At 35.3% G+C, this 20249-nt stretch overlaps 1 protein-coding gene across 7 annotated transcripts in view; it reads left to right on the forward strand.

Moving 5' to 3' along the window:
• Positions 1-480: 480 nt before the first annotated feature.
• The window catches only part of Tcf4 (transcription factor 4), a 343664-nt gene continuing 323895 nt past the window's right edge, over positions 481-20249 (forward strand). For all 7 annotated transcript variants that reach the window (XM_010611524.2, XM_010611528.2, XM_010611527.2 and 4 more), the window contains exons 1-2: positions 481-572; positions 2159-2231. In XM_010611524.2, coding sequence (XP_010609826.1) covers positions 501-572; positions 2159-2231 — 145 coding nt within the window. In that variant the 5' untranslated portion in view covers positions 481-500. The remainder of the gene's footprint in view (positions 573-2158; positions 2232-20249) is intronic.

Raw genomic sequence — 20249 nt, forward strand, 5'->3', positions numbered from 1 at the left:
TGGTGTGTGAGACTGTGTGTGAGTGTGTGTGAGTGTGTATGTGTGTGTGCGACGGGGGTGGAGGGTGGGGGAAAGTTGAGACCGGATCGTTCTGAGTAGTTTCTCTTTTTCTCTGTGATCCATTCATTTCTCGCTCTACCTCCTGTTGCATAAAATGATGCGCTGAAGAGCGGCTTTTTCCCCCCCCTTGCCGAATTTGGTTTTATAGTGGATGTTACCAGTTTGGTCGTCGCTTTGGAAATACAGTACCCCCCCTCACCTTTTTTATTTTATTTTATTTTTTTGCTATTGCTGCCTAGTCCATCTTCAAAACAAAACAAAACAAAACCCCACAACTCTCCCATCCCTCCCTCCTTTCCACCTTAATCCCACCCGCTCCCACATCCCCACCCCCAACCCCCCAGTCTCCAAAAATCCGATTGTGTTTTCTCCAAGGATTGGGACTGGATTTTCTGATTGCGGTTATTTCCATGTTTCTAGGTTTGTGTGATTTTGCTAAAATGCATCACCAACAGCGAATGGCTGCCTTAGGGACGGACAAAGAGCTGAGTGATTTACTGGATTTCAGTGCGGTAAGAAAGAACGGTGGAAACTAACAACAGCTGTGAAAAAAAAAAAATCCAGAAACCCCAAACACTTCAGCTAGAAACCAATAGTAATCTAAACGACAAGAATGAATTTTAATTGGCTGAGTCCTTGGTAAATATGAAGGTCTTTTTGACAAGTTTTAAACTCATTTTGGGGTGTGATGAAAGATTCAGTCTTTTTTTTTCAGAGTCTAATTACTTGACTTGAATTCTTAACCCACCAGTTCCCCACAATAATGGAAACTCACCCCAGTGGAAAGGAAAAAAAACAGACACCCCTAAAACTGTAAGTCATCTCTAAAACTTGGCCACGTCTGAACAGAGTACTAATACTTGGCATACTCATCATATTTACTATTTTCTGAATGTGGAAAATAGAAAATAGGAGACCTAGTTGTCTCTTTAAAGTTTTATACTGATGATGCTGTAGACTGGAAGGACCTGGAGTCCTCATTCCCTCTTTTCCTGGGATTTTGAAAACTCCCCTATATATGCTGAGCTGAGCATATATTTTTTAGAATTCTTTGGACTATTTTTGTAAATACCGTAGTCCTGAGATTAGCACAAAGAGGAACTTAACAATTGTGGAGTTTTATGACTGTAGTCAGTCCTTCTGTTCCCTCTGCTTCCCTTTCCCAAACCAAGTTCCAAACATGTCAAGGGATGAACTAATTTTTAATGCCAGATGAGTTTGGTATAAGATGCATTTGTAAAGCAAAATGTAGAGAATCCACAAAACACACAAATAAAATCCAAACCGCTTTGTAAGTGGGCTCTTTCATGCTGCTGCTGCTGCCGCCACCGCTGCCGCCACCTCTGCTCCTCTTCTAGACTTCTTTTTGGAGAAATGGCTTTCGGAAGTTTTGCCAGGAAATGTAGCTGTAGGCAGCTGTGCAGCCCCCTTTCTGCTTGCTGCACTTTCTCCATTCGTTCCTTTGCTTTTTGCAGGCTCTGACTCAGGGAAGGTGTGCATTATCCACTAGATACGTGGAAAGAGGGAAACCAATTAGGGTTGAAATAAATGCTGGAGAGAGAGGGAGTGAAAGAGAGTGAGAGTGAGAGAGACAGAGAGAGAGAGAGAGAGAGAGAATCTTGCTTCCAATTGCTCTCATGTTAGAGATGAAATGAGAATTTAGTGCAGGTGGCACTTTTATTTTATTTGGGTTCACATATGACAGGCAAATCCAAACGGGATGGGAATGGACATTGCCACATTTATGGCCAAGGTTTTCAATATAACATGAACAACTTTTTTCTTCTCCTTTGTCAAACTAGTGTTTACTAGAAAGACTGATGCCCTCCAACCTGAATCATGATAACTCTGTGGAGACTGTGTGCAGAATCTAGTCATATTGCTTGGCAATCTCAGGCACTCGAGGAAAAAGAAGGAGCTGTTTTGAGGGGGGTGTAATGTGCCTGTTTTAGTTTTAAGTTGGATGGTGATGTATTTTACTATATAAACCCTTAGCATAAACTCTAAGTTATTTGGTAAGAGTATGAGAAAATCTTTGATGAACTCTGAAGGCACAAGTGTGTTCTTTTCAACTGTAATATTTCTTTGTTTCTTTTAGATGTTTTCACCTCCTGTGAGCAGTGGGAAAAATGGACCAACTTCTTTGGCAAGTGGACATTTTACTGGCTCAAGTATGTAAATTCTTTTTTTAGTGTGAAGTTAAATGCTCTTGCCTGTTTATTTGCTCACTTTGTGCTTTTGTCTCTGAAGTGTTATGAAAAAAGTCATTGAATTTTATCTAAGTGTCCATCAGCAGTGTAACTCACACAAATTGTTATCTTTGCAATTAAAAGTAGACTTATTTAAAAATCAAGAAAACTCTCAACGTTCTATCACTTATAATATGAATCATTTTCTAACATAGTTGTAATCAGACATGTTAAGGTAAGACCAGTATTGACATAGGAAATACATTTTTTTCTATTTGAAAATACAGAGGAAAAAATCTACCTTTCTTCAAAAGGGAAAATCCCTTGTAAATAATATGTTATTAGTTATTGTGTACAATTAACCCTTTCAAAAAAATGAGCACTTAATTTTGCAGATAAATACTGTGTAGAAAACCATAGCCTCTTGTTAATCTGAAAGGCTAAATATGAATTCATTTATGTTTATCCTTTTTTACGCTTTAGCTGTTCTTTTTCCTCATTTGCTTGTTTGATGGATTTTTGCTATGTTTAAAGTTGCAAATTTGGAAGGACTTTAGCATTTTGTGAATGAAAGATCTGTAGGTGATGCTTAAAATAGGACGTTAGCGGTATTCACAAAGGAATCTGTGTACACAATGATTATTTGGCAACTAAGGAAGAGTTTTTAGTATAGGACTGCTTGATTATCTCTTATTGAAAGTGAAGACAAAATATGATATTCATTTAAAATGTTTTTAGTTTGTTGTTTTTGTTCACTTTAATTTTAGATAACAAGTCATACATCCTTGCCTGCTATCCTTTAGGTGCAAGACTTACTCCATTTATGCCTGTTAAACAGCTGCATAATTTTAGGATCTTTGGCAGTGGTATATAGCAAACATTAGGCAGAATACTATTCTTAAGTCAGACTGGTAAATGTTGACATCTTTTAGCTGTGAGATGCTACTGGAATTGTCTATCAACTATGAATATAATTTCACATCTTTTAATTTTCATCTGGTGCTATATCTATGAAAGAAATCTGTTCACCTATGATTTGTATAATTGGTATATTTTAATAAAATTGATGGCTTTTAAAAGTTGCTCATTTCCAAGTAAGTGACTTTTATTGGTCCCCATTAGTCTAAGAAATTTTTGTCTCAATAACTTGACTTAGAAAATATGAGATGCCTCCTGCACAGGTTATATTTTGGCACTTTTTGGGGTCCACATTGATTAAAAGTAGTACTGATTATGTGTTTGTGCTTTATTGTCCTGGACCCTGTTGTAGTTTTTCTTTAGAAACTTAAGTTTTTGTTGTTGTTGTTGTTATATAAGTACTATAGCTTCTCAATTTCTATATGGAATTTTCTGTGTAACTCTTATGACAAGAAATACTAATATGAATGTTTGAAATAAAGATAGGTATAAGTGTTTCTTATAGGCAAATTAACTTTTCATGTTAGACCCTATCAAAACAGTAGCTATCTCTGACAGTAATTTTCTTCATGTTTTACTTAAGAAATGTGTGTTCAGTTTAAATCTGAAAATAGAAGTCAGGCAGGCACAGAGATGGACTACTTTCAAAGTCAGTGTAAAATACTTACTTGCACTATTGTAAAAAAACCACATTTGCAATAACTTAAAATGTGTTACTTTAGATATGATTTAATAAATTAAGGATTATTAAAAGTATGAAATATGTTAAACTGAAAAAAGACAACTGTATATCTGGCCCATTTTCTGTGTTCACATTTCAATAAAGTCCTTACTATCATGTTTCAGTGTTTCCTAGAGTATAGAATGGTTAAGTTTTACACAGTTCTTAAGATGTGTGTATGTATGCTTCTATGTTATCATCTATCTATCTGTATCTTCATTAATAAATAAACCTAGAGAGGCATTTCATCCTTACTGTGCCTTGTTATGATGTTTCTAATGAATATGCAGTGATTATTTTTAAGGTGTTGAACTTTACGCTACATCGTACCAGCGGTGTGGATTTTAGGACCAGATGCTTACTTGTAAGGGTAGAAAGTGTAGCGACTGCTTGTTTTTAACCAGCCTGGTTGAACACGGTGCTCATTCAATGCAGAATGATGGTGACTATAATGTATAGGAATACCTATCAGAACAGAATTAGTGAAGAAAATGGCTTGTATTTCTACTCAATAAAATACATACACGTTTTTAAAAGCATAACAGATTAAAGCAGTCATGAAATCAGTGCTTTTTCCTTTAACTGGAAGAATGAACTAGGAAACTTTGGGTAGAGAAATCATTCTCTAAAGTTACTTCAAGTTAATATCCATTGTCCTGAGTAGACTCAGATGTCACTTTTCATAGGTTGCTTTGAAACTTGGATCCCAGAAAAAAAGATCTGAGCTATAAGTAAACTATTCCTATTTGAAAAATCAGCTATATTTTTTTCAAACTGAAGCATGGTAATATTTCATGCTTAAAGCTCCCAATATCTTTTGATTCCATTAATACAGGATGCTTCATCGTGATTTGCAATGTGAGAATGAAAATAAAGAGTGGCCATATTCTCTTTAATCTTTGATTTCACAAACATGCTTTTTCCTACCACCTTAAGAAATGGTGAGGCTGCTAGGGAGAATGGAATGTAACCTGAGCTACAGCCTGACATTCCCAGGGAGCATTTTTCACATGAAAGGCTTTTGTCAACCCTGGAAAGGACCAGCAGTTTTTGTTTGATGTTTGCAGGTGTTCAGCAGAAAGCAGTAAAACAATTCAGCCATGATGGTCCAGGGCTTCCATGACCTTAACACAGAGAATTGGTGGTCTCTGGAATTATTTTTAAGAAATAGTTATAACCTATATGGTAATTTATACAAAGGAATTTAATATCCGTTATATCATTGATCTTAAACTAAAAGTATCCATATGCCTGGATTTAAAAATTGTTCTCATTAAAAAGTCGGATGATGAAGTTCCTAAAAGAAAAAAAAGTTCCTTGAGGGTTTACAAGTTTTGCTGAGTAGAGGCTTAATTTTCTAATATAACAAATATATAGTTTATTTGGTTTCTTTGAGTCTTTTGTGAACAGAAGATGAACACATTGCTGTTGGTGTCTTTTTAAAAAATAGTTTTAAAGTCAGGCCACTAAAACTAGGAACACCAAAGAACTTGTTAGATCAGCCCTAGTCTCATCTGTTACATGCATTTACAGTTAGTCTGTGATGGATCCTACATCTTTCTCCCTCAGTTTAAAAAATTTTTTTTTTCTCCTGTAACTGTTTAGTTTTACTTAGGTGTTAAGCAGTTGTTGAAAATTGCCAAGCAAATGAGTGTTTGTACAACATACCACAGCAGCAAAGCATACCACATCTCTCTTGTGGGTCATATTTGGAAGATGGAAACATTTTTTGGCATCCACATAGATTAGTTAACCTATATCTGTATGACACCAGCCTGACCTGTTATTTGAGTTAATTCTCAATTAAGCAACTTTTAAAAGTCATGAATTTTATTAAAATATACCAATTATACAAGTCATTGGTGAACAGATTTCTTTCATAGCTATAGCAGCAGATGAAAATTAAAAGATGTGAACTAACTACACCATTCCAGTGTAGTTTTGTGTGACAGAGAAAATTCAAGTGGTGAGCGTCCCGAATTACTTTCATTCTGCATCAATTTGAGTTCATGGTCATGATGTGAAAAACTGATCTCCCCTTGAAAGTACATACTTGTCGAGGGCAGCTGCTTGCTGTGTGTGTGTGTGTGTGTGTGTGTGTGTGTGTGTGTGTGTGTATTCTAAAACTATTTCTATTGTAGTTTTGCCAAGCAAATGAGTGTTTGTACAACATACCACAGCAGCAAAGCATACCACATCTCTCTTGTGGGTCATATTTGGAAGATGGAAACATTTTTTGGCATCCACATAGATTAGTTAACCTATATCTGTATGACACCAGCCTGACCTGTTATTTGAGTTAATTCTCAATTAAGCAACTTTTAAAAGTCATGAATTTTATTAAAATATACCAATTATACAAGTCATTGGTGAACAGATTTCTTTCATAGCTATAGCAGCAGATGAAAATTAAAAGATGTGAACTAACTACACCATTCCAGTGTAGTTTTGTGTGACAGAGAAAATTCAAGTGGTGAGTGTCCCGAATTACTTTCATTCTGCATCAATTTGAGTTCATGGTCATGATGTGAAAAACTGATCTCCCCTTGAAAGTACATACTTGTCGAGGGCAGCTGCTTGCTGTGTGTGTGTGTGTGTGTGTGTGTGTGTGTGTGTGTGTGTGTTTTAAAAGAATCTTACTATTGTAGTACAATTTATAATGGTTGTGTAACTTTTTGTAAAAAGAAGAGAGATTTAATAGATTTTTTAAAAAGTATAGTGATATCAAGCCCATTATGTTAGAATCAAGAATTTTCAGGATAGAAGCCCTCCCTCTAGAAATGTCCTGGTCAGTGCTTTCAGTGCACAGCCAAAGAAAGCTGAAGCCCAAGTTGAGGACTAAGTGGTGCCTTTGTTATTGTAAGAAAATAAGTTTGATTTGCTAATTCTCTGAGGGCCTACAAATCCTTTTATGGAAATCGCATTGGTTTCACCACTGTTTTTCTGTCACTTTGCTGCATAATAGGTATTAGAATGTGTGCTGATACTTGTGCTTGTACATGCTTCTGTATGTGCAGGTGCTCTCTGCGTGCTCTTCTCAGGTTTGGAGCCAAATTTTGGAATACCGCTCCTTCTGTCTTACCTAGTCTCCCCTGTGCCTAGTGCCAAGACATTGGGTAGAATGATACGGTGTAAGCGAGCATGGCACTGACAAGATTAAAATGCTTTGATGTGCTAGGTGGTGTGATTTACACTGTGTATTTATTGAGTTTTAGTCCTCTCAAGAACCTAATACAGTGCAAGGACTACAACGCCCAATTCATGGGTGAAGAAACTGAGAGGAGAGATGTGTAACAAGTTGTTCTCAAGGCAGCCAGTAATGACATTAGGTTCTAAACTGACTTCCGTCTATCCCATAGTCCATGGCGCAAGCATGTGTGTATGTGTGTGCACACACACACACACACCCTACATACTTGTCTGATAGCTTGGTTTTTTGTGATTATATGCATATATATCTCTTTATATATTATATATAGATATATCATATATATCTATATATCTATATCTATATCTATACCTATATCTATATGTATCTTTATATATATAGAATGTAATGTCGAGGTTTGGCATGAAAAGCTAACCATGATCCTGCCTATATAATATCCAAATAAGCATACCCTTCTAATAGAGATATCACTGTGGCTTAGTGTATCTTTCTCATATTTATTTTTAATGTTTTATGTATGTATGTATGTATGTATGTATGTATTATGAGATGGTGTCTTGCTTTGTATTTCAGTCTGGCCTTGAAATCACTGTGTAGACCAGGCTGGCCTCGAACCTTCTGTGAGCTTCTTGCCTCAGCCTCCTAAATTCTGGGATTATAGACGTGTGCCACTAGGCCTGGTGTCGTTATTTTTAAAAGAAAATGCAGTAGATACTTTTAAAGCTCATAAGCTTTAATTATACTGTAAATTGACTGCCTACATGGGTGACATAAAAATATTTTATTTTCAATTGTCTTTATGTAGGTGATCAGACCAGAAGTTGAAGTAACCGAGTCTAACCTATTAATATCTAAGAAAGAAATAAGGACCTCCTATCTTTAAGTATAAAAATGTATGCAATTCATTGTTAGATCTTTAAAACTGACTATTCAAACACAATAATCCTAAATTTGTTCTAAATTACTAAAGTGGCTTGAAAATTTTGATGTCTCTATTAGCAGACATGCTTAAATGTTAGTTTTCTAAATTCAGAAGGAAAAGTAGTACTCTATTTGACACTGACTTAAGTAAATAAAATGCATTAAACAAGCATGGGGATCCAAGAACTATTGAGAATGGAATGCTTAACATTTTTGGCAACATCAGCAAATTATCTTTACCCTACTATTGTAATGAGGAAATCACTTAAATAACAGATGAATAGCAAAGTCATATAAACATATATAATAGAACTATGTAATGAAAGTTTATGTTGTTAATTGCTTGAGTCTGTCTTAAATGCTTAGAATCATGGAGCAGTAAAGACTGTCATATAAACAGTTTTCTTTTGAGCTTAAAATTATTCCTTTTTGCTTTCATCTGCTATGATAAACAAAGTAATTTTGTAAGCTTTACAGATCAAACATTTACTCCTAATGGTAAACTGGATTTTATATTGGAAGTTTGCAACCTCATGCAAGGCATGGAGTTGAGTCCTGGTGGCCTCAGGCCTGTGATTTTCAATGTTTAGTATTATGATGCCATTTAGACCTGTTCCCATAAACCAGCATAACAGATCTTAAGTTGCCTAGTAAGGAACATGGTATGTTTTGGAATGTTCTTCACTTTAAAAGTCTTGAAGCAAATTGTTCTTTACAGCCTATATGCATGTTGGTTAAATCAGATCTAGTACAGATGTACCATCAAAATGAAGCTAGGTAGAAACAGAAAAATCTCCCCTTTCTTAGTTTTTTGGATTTTATGAGTTATTTTTATGACCAGGTGTTCTTCCAAGTTAATTAGATAGTGCTAAGTATTACAGAAGTAAAGCACATTATAGGATATTTTAAGGGTTATTTTTGTTACTGATTTGTTATTACTCTGAATAAAATCTTCACATTTGACCAGCAAATTTATCAGCTTATACATGAGTTATTCGTTTTCTAAAAGTGTAGTCCGCTTAGACTGAGTGTAAGGTATGATACATGGGATTTGCATGTATTCCCTACACCTGTGTCTCTGAATGCTTATGAGAGAGACAGAAGAGAGGTAGCAGTTTAGTCTTTTAAGAAGATTGGTTGGCACTTTGTTATTTATAAGTTATTTATATATATAAGCATATATGCAAACATATATTTATTTATATTAGACTCTCAGGAATAGCAAAAGTGTTGAAAAGGTTGTCATGTTTACTTTTATTTCAAAAAACAAATAAAAGCCCAGTTAATCAGCATATCAAATACCCAGGTGTGTTTAAAATCAGTTTATGTGGATGAATTCAGGGCCGTAAGAAAGTATTTTATTTAAAGGTGCAGCCACACGATTGTTCAAGTGTATTCTTTTTTACTTTTGTGTGACAATTAACATTCAGTGAATGACTTTCTAGAGTGCCATTGGTGGTAATTACTATATGTAGTTTATTAACTGCAATCCATTGTTGGATGTGCCCGTATTGATTTGTTTTGCCAACAACCCTTCACATGTGTGGCAGTATTTTGTACATTAGTTTCTAAAAAACCTATTTCACTTGCTGATGTTGATACTGGCTTTAAAATTTTTAGCTTATAAATTATCATGTACTGGGAGGCCTCTTTGAGCAGAATCATTTTATCAACTTTTCTGCTATAAAAATTTATGTTTAGATTCCCAGGGAATCCCAAAGAATTACACCATTTTTGTTGTTCAAGTGAATTACAGAAATTTAGATTATGAGCAAATTTAGAGATGTGGTATTACATTTTTTAGATAAGGAGCCAATATTTGGTAGGGTGACATGTCCTTTCCCCAAATCATGCAGTTGGTTGTGGCTGTAATAGACACCAATACCCATGTTCTAACCCTCTGGTCAAAGAGCTCCTGCTGCTTTTAATTAAGGTTTGGACTCTATCCGTTGGTACCAACTGTATGTTTGTCAAGAAGTGGAATACTTGTATAATGGACTATTTCTGAAAAAAAAAATTGAGATTATGAGAGATGGACATTGTAATCTGGCTCACTTGTCATCACAAGTTCTAATTTGGCTGAGGCAGTTGACGAATAACTGTTAAAATGTATTGTGTTATTAAAAATAACAAAGTAAGACTTATGATTAAATATCAGGGCTGTAATTTAATCTCGGGGGTTCTGGTGTGGTTCATAAACCATTTGGCTTTTTTTTGTAACAGATGACGTCAAAATACAGCTTGATTGAATTATGACCCTGGGTCCAGGGGCACCTGCCTGTGCTTCTTACTTCATGGCATGTCAGCATTTCCATTACCATTTTTTTTCTCTGACATTTTAACTTTGAATAGTTAAACTAGACTGATGGTTGGCATATAAACTTTCAGTTGCTTGAGAGCAGACTATTTTCTTAATAAAAGAGAAGGTGGTGACAAAGCCCTGTTTCAGAATATCTTTTCGAATGTTCTTTCTTTCTTCAATTGTCCATTCATTTAGACATTCCCTTTTGGGGTACCTTGCTGAAGTGCAAGGCATCCAAATGGAAGGTTTTTAAACTCAAATTTCCCAAGCCAAGACTTAACTACAAAGTAGTTAGAGGACTGTTAAATGAGGGAAAGATGAGGCATCTGTGGAGGATACTGTAATGATAGCTTTGGACAATACAGTGTTCATAGTCTATAAAATACCAAGGCATAAGACATGGAAGACATGCAAATTGGCATGTGTTGTCAGTCGTTGCTTTTATAGTCACTTAAGATGAGTAAAAATTGATAGGGAATTGTTAGGAAGGTGTATTTATTTATATTACTCTCTGGAGATTGTAGGACAGATTGAGTTGTGCCCTTGGGTTTTGAAATGTGGGGAATGGAGATAGGATGTTGTTTGTGTGTAGCTGGCTATTTATGTCTGTCATAGTTGTGATTGGTGGTGTGTCTAATACATTTGTAGTACATGCTAAGCTCACACTTTATGTTTGCAATTGTAGAATATAGAGGACTTTGTGAGAGAAGGATCTGCCCTTGGGAGGGCATCTACTCTACTTACCAAGAAAGAATAGAGAATTACACATAATTCCTTATAGTATTCGGAAGACATAGTCATGCTGTGGTCATTTTAATAAATGAGAACTTAATTTCTTGCTAGGGACAATTAATAATGAAAGTTCATGGACAAGTTGACTATCACTCTTCCTTGAAAGAGGGGTAGAATTTTGACCTGTGCATACTGGGACTGAAGTTGGGAATAAGATTACTGAACCTGGCGCACAGGGAAGAAAATGCAAAGGGTGAATCAAAGAGACTACCCAGAAAGGAACAGAGCAGCCCAGCCCTCTACAGTGGGGTGAGTGCTAATCCAGGCACTTGTAATATGATGATTTCTAGGCAAATATGCCTGTCTCGCTGACTGATAATGTCTTTCTATATTTGGATTTCTTTGGGGGTGTTACAGGTATTAATCCAGTTTCTTCCATAAATACATTTATTTTTGGGGGTACTGGGAATTACATAAGTACATCTTTTTTTAATAATTGTATTAAGAAAATTGAGTATTTTTCATTACCAGGTTTAAATTATTTCCTGTTATGTCATTCAGCAATGGAAATTTTCTTGATCTAAAATGACAGCTGATTTGAGAAAATTTTGATTTAACCAATTTCTGGAAATCTGAATTCTTTTGCAGTTTTTGTTGCTAAGAAGCTCATTCATACTGGTAAAGTAGTAATACGACCTTAAAGCCTCTGTCTTAAAACTGAAAAAATAGTTTGAAACTCAGCAGCACAATTCGAGAGAGGTTTCCATTTTTTTCTGAAAGAAAAAGTTATAGTTAAGCCACTTTAAAGATTACATAAATTTATCATTACAATTTTTATTATCATTGCTAGTGCCACAGTGTGTGTGTTTGTTTGTTTAGAAGCTAGGAGGGAAATGTAATAATTTAGAAATGCATTTTAAAAACTGTCAAAGATAATTTTACCTAACCACTACATATGTAATATATATATATATAAAAGTATTACGGATTGGCTAGGAGAACCTTTGATTAAATATATCATAATTACTACACAAATAGGAAAAAACTTTTCTATGTCTATACACAACCTTCTCAGTAAGTAATGATAAGTTGAGATGCAAATGTCTTTCTTCTTGCATCTGTATTTCCTTGCAAGTGTATTTCAGTGTGGCATATATAGTGCATCCAGTTAGGACAGTGAAGTCACAAATTCAAATAATGGTTGATACTGGTTTAGAAGGAATTTAGTACTGAGCAATTGCAAAAGAATGAAAGTATTTTATTCCAAAAAAATACTCTAGGCACATTTAATACTTTTCTGTTGAAATCCTGTATATTCTCTAACCCCTTTCTTCACTTTTCAAAATAATAAAAGATTCAAATTGGAAATATTTTGTAAACCTGCAATTTTAAACCCAAAACAAAAACATTTTGGTCATCAAGTAGTAATAATATTGCAAGATCGAATGTACACTTTTCTGTATTACCCAGCCTTACAATTTTGAAAAGAAAGATTGAACACTATTAATTCAAATCCTTGTCTTTTTTGTATTCCTTCTGGAGCACCAATCTACTAACTAATGTTGTGAGCCTTTGAATGCTTTTCTCTTCTCTTACAGGGGCTATAATTCTTTAGTTACTTTTTTATATTATTAATTTTATTGGTAACTTTTTAGGTATACAGTACAATGACATTCATCATTGGGAATTTGCACCTTTACGTAATCTATTTTGGTTCTGATATTTTCCCCATTCCCCTGCCCTCCCTCCAATCCCTCTGTCCCTCCCTACAAAGACTTTGTTTCCATTTTTTCTTTTTCTCATATTAATTCCATTCCCTTCTTTCCTTTCCCCTATCCTTCCCAGTTTCCCTTCCCCTTTACCCCTTTTCTTGCTATTTCTCATTATCTATTTTACCTTTTAGTCCTTATTTACGCTTTCAGTTTCTCACACCAGAGAAACTATTTGGTATTTACACGTGTGTCCTATTTCTTTCACTTCAGAGTATGGCCTCACCATGCATACATTTAGCTATAAATGTCTCTAATTTCTCGTTCTTTATGGCAGAGTAGTACTCCATTTTATTGAAAAATAAAACAACAACACATTTTCTGTATCCAGTCTCTGATCTAGTTACTTTTAACCATCAGATTAATTTTCTTTGACATCTAATTTTCTCCTGATTTTATTAACTTTTTATTATTTGTTAATTTATCTTTTTGGCCCACATAGAACTATTTCTCTTTTCTATGGTATGTATATTTTCAGTGCTCTACTTGTGAGGGAATTCTAGACTTTAATCCTTAAAATGTTGGTAAAATGAGATAAGAGATAGTTGGTAATGGTTTAAGCCTTGATTATCTAAAGAATGTTAAGGAGGCCAGTAAAAGGAATGCAAATCAAGTTATCTTTTTGCTCATGTGAATATATTGGTAATGATATAATGTTATGAATGAAATGTTACACTTATTTAAAATTATTAACTTTGATTTACTCATTTATTCATTCATTCATTGAGTAAAAAAATTTTTGAGAGCCCAGATATGAGTTACCATGCTAGATATTACATTGATATAAAGAACAACGTCCCCTGCTACATTTCAATTAGAGCATGACGCTTCTGTTGGATTAAAGTTCTACCATGATGCAGTAAGAAAGTGCTTTTATTTATTTATTTTTTTCTTTTGAGACAGGGTCTCACTATGTGGTTGAGATTAAGCTGGAACTCACTACATAGCCCAGGCTCATCTCAAACTCACAGCGATCTGTAATCCTCCTGCCTCAGCCTCCTGAGGGCTGGAATTACAGGTGTGTGCCACCACACCCGGCAGAAAGTGCTTTTAAAATAGTGATACCAAGTGGAGTGTGGATCACATGCCTGGATTCCCAAAATTTGAGGGGCTAGGGCAGAAAGATTATAAGTTCAAGCCCAGCTGGGGCAACTTAGCAAGACCCCATCTCAAAATTAAAAAAATAAAATAGAAAAAGAGAAAGGGCTGGTAGTACATTTCATTGCAAAGGCCCTTGGTTCAATCCCAGTACTGTGTGTGTGTGTGTGTGTGTGTGTGTGTGTGTGAAACAATTATATTTCTTCAGAAGACACTTTTCAAATGTAGTTACATGCAGGCTACAGTTTTCCAGCAGAAACAAAAGCCTAGAATCTGTGTACATGTGTGTACCTACAGGAGGAGTGTAAAAGGACGGATCAGAAAGGTGATGGAAACAGTACCTTGATATCTACTGTTGTGAATATAACATTCAAGTTTACTTTCAGAGATTCTATGGATGGCAGTGATAATCAGGTTCTCTTTGTTCTTTTTGAGAAGAAATTTAAAAGTTGGATTTATATAAATAGTATTTTTACTTCTAAGCCATTAGATAAATACTTACATTTTTAATTCTCACATGAATCTTTTAAAATATTTACCATTGAATTTACACCCAATAAAATTATTCTTATACCTTCAAAATTGAATATTTATTGAGCATCAGCCAAATGTCAGGTCATCATATGCTGGGTGCTGGAAATGCAAAGATGAGCAAGACAGATTGGTTTCTAGGTACCTAGTGTGGGAGACAGGAATTAATGGTGTAATTACCCTAAGAAGCAGCAAGTTCTACATGTGAGAGGTGTGTGGTATGGGGAGAGTTTGCAGTAGGGGATCTGGCCAGGTTGAGTAATCAGACTGCTTGAAGGCCAGCTGTTTGGCTGCTGGTTGGGGTGAAGGATTCTGTGCAGAGAGCAGGGCGTGGTAGCAGGGGAAGAGGAAGGCAGGATTGGAGCTGAGCCTGAGGGGTGGGTAGGGGCCAGATCTTGCATGGCTGAGAGTCAGTGCAGTTTTGCCGCTCTGTGCTGTGGTGGGGATTTGTGCCTGGAGCAGCAGCCTGGAACCCAGGCTCTCAGGGGACCCACCATGGTTGGCCCACAGTTGTGAGGCGTCTGCAGATGTCCAGGTGAGAGAAGGGTTGCTCGTTCCACAATGTGTGTGGTGAATGAAGTTGGAGTATTGACTACAAACCTTTTTTGAAATCTGTGCCTTTAGCTCACTGGGAAGTGTTTATAGTGGGCCCTTTCTTTTTTGTGAAAATCCTGTAACTTTTCAATACATGAAAATGAACCATACAGATGCCAGGCGGCTCTTTAGCCACCACTGTATAAGCGCTTTTTATTTTCTGAGAAAAGTGAGATTGATTTTTGCAATTCTTTTCTGCAAGGGTGCAGAGGTAGAAGTGGGTCTCATTTAATGGCTTTCAGTAATTATGCACCATTTACGCTTCTTAGAGCTCATGTGTTGTTACCAGTAAACAACATTGGTGCTTTAGTTAGATCTGTTGAATTGAATTCATTCTTTTCCATGGTCAGGTATCAGATAGCAGAACCACAAGGTGTTCCTAAGTGTATTTGTTGGTGAACTTGAGGATGTTGGTTTGATTTAAGTGATATTCTATCTGCGACTACAGCATTATTATTTGACTGTATTTTTTCTGTGGTAGTCTGTGGAAGAAAATTATCTATTAACTCTCGGTTAGTAACAAAACGAAGCTGCTTCTTTTTCTCCAAGTCCCACCTAATCTCCTACCTTGTTCTTTTCTAATGACCATCTTCCCCCATTTTCTCATTTATCTTATTCTTTCTTATTTAGAGTTATCTCTTGAGTTAGCATGTTGGTTACTCGGTTTTTACTAGGATGAATTTTGCCTTTTTAAAGTATGTTTAGTGTTCAGGTTGAAGATAAAATCCTGCCTTTTTTCTCCTTTTCCAGCTTTGGTTAGGATAGCGCTAGAACATTGGGGTAAGCCGCGGTCCAGGGCTGGATCCTGCTCTCTTTTGGTGAGTTAGACTTAGCTCCAGGGTCCCAGAGCCCTTTGTGTTCCTCATCACAAGGCTGCTGAAAGGAGGAGAGAGAGAGGCCTAGCACCATCTGTGCCGAGTGGAAAACCCCTTACAGCGTCGATGTGTTGTTGGTGAACAAGTAGACCAAATCCTGTGTGAGTGGGCAGCAGTCCTGTGCTGTTTCTGCCTTGCAGAGAGTTCCTATCAGCATCCAAGCGTGCTTTAGTAAGACTTAGCTAAAAACAAAGTGAAGTGTAATTTTTCTTTTGGGGAGATCAGACAGAAAGCTTCAGTAGAACTGCAGTGCCTTTTAAAAACTAATGTATGGTAGACCGTTAAGGCTGATGGGGATGATTTGACAGTTGTTTGTTAGAGTGATTTGTTTTCTTTATGCTCGGGATTGAGATGTTCCAGAATTGGAAGCAAAACAAAATATAACAAAACAAAAAGTCTCCTCTCATTCACATGTCCTCTGGCCATAGGCCTGTGTCTTGCCCTTCTTCATAGCAAGACTTTTGTTTCCTTTCCTACACAAGGCTGCTTTTATATGCCTTCTAGGCAGACACTTTAAATTTAACCTCAACCAGATACTGATTGAGTACTTTTAATTCAAAAACCTGAAATAAAGAAAGGTTTAAGATGTGAAGCTTTTTGAGCACTAGCCTGACACTCCAAGTGAAAAATTCTACATGACCTCAAGTGACAGGAAATAGTGAGCACATGAGTATACTAACAGCGTTGTGTAAAACGACCTTTGTGCTCTATGGGGAAGGTGTCTATGAAGCATGAGTTAATTTTATGTTCAGATTAGGATCCTATCCCCAGGATATTAGGTGCATGCACATATTCTAGAGTCTAAAAACCCTCTGAACTTCAAAACACTTCTGGTAAGGGACACTCAACCTGTCTTATAAAATATAGGGATTATCATATAATACTTGACAGCTACAGAATAACATGTATAGCTTAATGATGGAATGAACACTCCTAAACTCACCACTCAACATAGGAACTATCATGATTTCAAAACCAGCTGTTGGCCTCTCTGGCTTTCTTTCCTGTCACATTCCCTATCTGTTCTGCTAGAGGTAAACACTCTTGTGCTTCTTTTTTATATTTTTATTTTTGAGTAGTTTTATGACATGACTGTGTATCCCTAACCAAAGCGTTGTCGATTTTGCTTGTGTCTGAAGATTGTAAAAATGGTTTCATATTGTATCGTGTGCTATTTGCTTTCTCAAATTAATGCGTTTTAAAGATTTAGCCATGTTGTTGTGTGTGACATTAGTCCTTTTTCTGTGCTGGTGTGTGTGTCACACTTTTCTTTGTGCGTATTCACAACGACAGACCTTTGGACTGATTCCCTTCTTTGGGGAACCTTGCGCTGCTCCTTTGATATATGTGTGTAAGTCTTTGTGGGGTAGATCTCTCTTGTCAGATATCTATGAATAAAAGTGATGGGTTGTAGAGTCATGTGAAGGCTCAGCATGACAAGATTGTTTTCCAAAGTTTTTAACTAATCAGCATTCTCTCCTGCAGCATAAAAGATTACTTCTAGTGGTGCTTCCCTTTCCCTACCTTTGGTGGTAATCAGATTTCTTTATTTGTATAAATCTAGTAGATATAAAATTTAAAATGTACCATTGTGGTCCTAACATACATTTCTTTGATAAGGAAGTTAAGCTCTTGGTATGTTTATATTTATTATTTATATGTACCTCTTGTGAAAGCTTCCAACCCCATTTTTTGTTCATTTTTTTTCTTATTGGTTTTTGGGTATTGTATATTTTTAGGTAGTAATTCTTCCTCAGAGTTCTGCAAATACTTTATTTTATGACTTTTCATCCTCTGTATTATACATTTTGATAAGCACAAGTCTTTAGTGTAGTCATGTTTTTATTTTTCTCTTTATCTCTTATGCTTTGTGTCCTGGTTGGGAAATCATTCTCTTTTCCAGGGTCATGCAGATAATCTCTTACATGTTCTTCTGAAAAGGTTCGAGGGTGTTTGCCTTTCACATTGAAGTTCTCAATATGGTTGGGGTTGATTTTGCATGGAGTGGGATTGAAGGCTCCAGTTTCACTTTTCTACAAAATAAAGCTAGATATCCTTCTTTTCTAGGGCGATTTATTGAAAGGTCAGTCCTTTCTCTCATCATCCACAGTGCTACTTCTGTAGTATTTTAACTTTTCGTATTTGTGAGGGTCTTTCCTTCTGGGTCTTTTAACACAGCACAATAAGTTTCACAGTGTTACTTACCGTCTGGTAGGTGCAATCTGTCTTCCCCTCTCTCCTGTCTCATCTGTATACATTGGACCTTTGGCTGTTTTGGGGCCTATGTTCTTCCAAGTGAGTTTAAAATTAGGCTTGTCAAGGTCTTTGATAGGTCTGCTTAAGCATTTCATTGATGTTATATGGAACCTTGAGATTGACTTTTGGAGAATGATTGTATTTTAGTAGTGATTATCTTTACCCATATCTTCATTTTTTTACTCTTTAATATCTCAAATAATTTTTTATCATTTTTAAATCATACTTTTGTACTTGTCATTTTGTCATTTTCTCCATAAAGTTAGATATTTCTTTTGATGATTTGGGTACCTTATTTTTCTGTTTCTATTTTTAAAGGAATTTTCTTTTGATTAAATATTTAAATTGTTGGCATGGAGAAATTCAACTGAGTTTTTATGTTTTTTCTTACTCAGTCATGTTGCTAAATTTTCGTATTAATTCTTAAAATACCTTTGCGTTTTCTTTGGAGTTTACTCAGTATATCATTGTGTGGCTAAAGATAGTTCTGCTCTTTTTTTCTCTCAAACTCCTAACTCTCTTCCCCCATAAAGTTGTTCATAGTGTTCTCTTACTACATTTTAATCTCTGCTAACTCTATAATTGTTTTAGTTTTCATTATTTCTCTCATTTTGTTTGTATCTTTTTTTTTTCTTTTTCCTTGATCAAGCTAACTGTAAGTTTTTATGATCTCTTTTCAAAGCATCAACTTTTGGCTGTGTAGAGTATGTTTGTTTTGTGTGTTTTCTACTTCATTAATTTATTTTTGTTATTTCTTGATTTCTATTTACTTTGGTGTGTTCTAATTTTTTTCTAATTTAACTCGACCACTTAATGCATAAACTTGTCTTCTCTTCTTTTTATGTGTAAGAATGTAAGGCTTAAATAGACCTGCATGCTGTATGTTCTGCTGTTACTCTAGCCCATAAGCTTTAACTTGTAACATTTTCATCATCTTAGATTTATAAATACTGCAAAATTTTCAACACGGTGTCTTCGTTGACCCTTGCAGTACTGACTGGCGCCTTGGAAATTTTACAATAAATGTGTTATTTCTCTTGTTTAGGAATTTCTGTTGTCATTTAATTGTTGTGTTAAAGTTCTTCAGTATTTATCAAGATTTGCTTTATTATTAGTTTTGTTAGTTTTCGTATTTCATTATGTGCTTGGGAAACATATGCCTTCTCTTATTTCATTATCAGTGTGTGTATATACATGTGGGTCTAGAATTCAAGCTTGGGAATTATGCTTTTAAATTATCTATATCTTTGTTAATATTTTTTAATCTGCCTGATGTATGTCCTTGAGAAAAGTGAGTTTAATTAATCTGTGGTGGTGATTTTATAAATTTCTTTGGCTTTAGATGTGTTTATATTATTGCATGCATTTGTTTTTACAGTTATTATGTCTTTCTGGGCTGGATCTTAATTTAGTCAGGTAGCATCAAATTGTTTACAGTTGCATATTTTTTGTAAAAATATTCTTTTGAACAGTTTTAGGACCATAGAATATTGCTCTTCCATCTCATCCCTTTCTACTTAAAGGTATTTTTGTTTTGATCTTTAAAATTATTCTACAAATTATTAAATCCATATTTTATACGCAATACTTAGATTTACCAGTTTTCTATATCCGCTGTTCAACCCTTTCTGGAATCTCAGATCTTACGGGATCATTTTCACATTTGTATATCTTCTAGACATTTTATTGGTGTAAGAAAGTTGAAGGTCAGCTCTTATTTTTGTTTACTTCCATTGTTTTGTATTCTTGAAAAGATAGCTTTTCAGGACACACAATTTTAGATTGACATTTGTTTTCTTTCATTACTCTAATTACTTATTATACTATTTTTTGAACTCAGAAGCCTTGTTTGATATCTAGGAATTTTACTGTAATATATCTGTGTGATTTTTCTTAATTTTACTTTAGGGTGTTTTGTTCTTTGTGTATCTGTGACTTTATGCTATCAGCCCATTCAGAAAAATTACCAGCTTTTAGCTCTTCAAAAAATATTGTTTCCTTCATTTGTTCTATTGTCTTCTTTGCAAACTCTCATTAATATATTAAACTTTTTCTCTGTCTTCTGTTTAACTTCTCTTTCATACTTTCTTTTTCATATATATATATATATATAT

The sequence above is a fragment of the Fukomys damarensis genome, unplaced genomic scaffold (assembly GCF_012274545.1).
Source record: "Fukomys damarensis isolate Sample0158 unplaced genomic scaffold, DMR_v1.0_HiC HiC_scaffold_30, whole genome shotgun sequence".
NCBI lineage: Eukaryota > Metazoa > Chordata > Mammalia > Rodentia > Bathyergidae > Fukomys > Fukomys damarensis.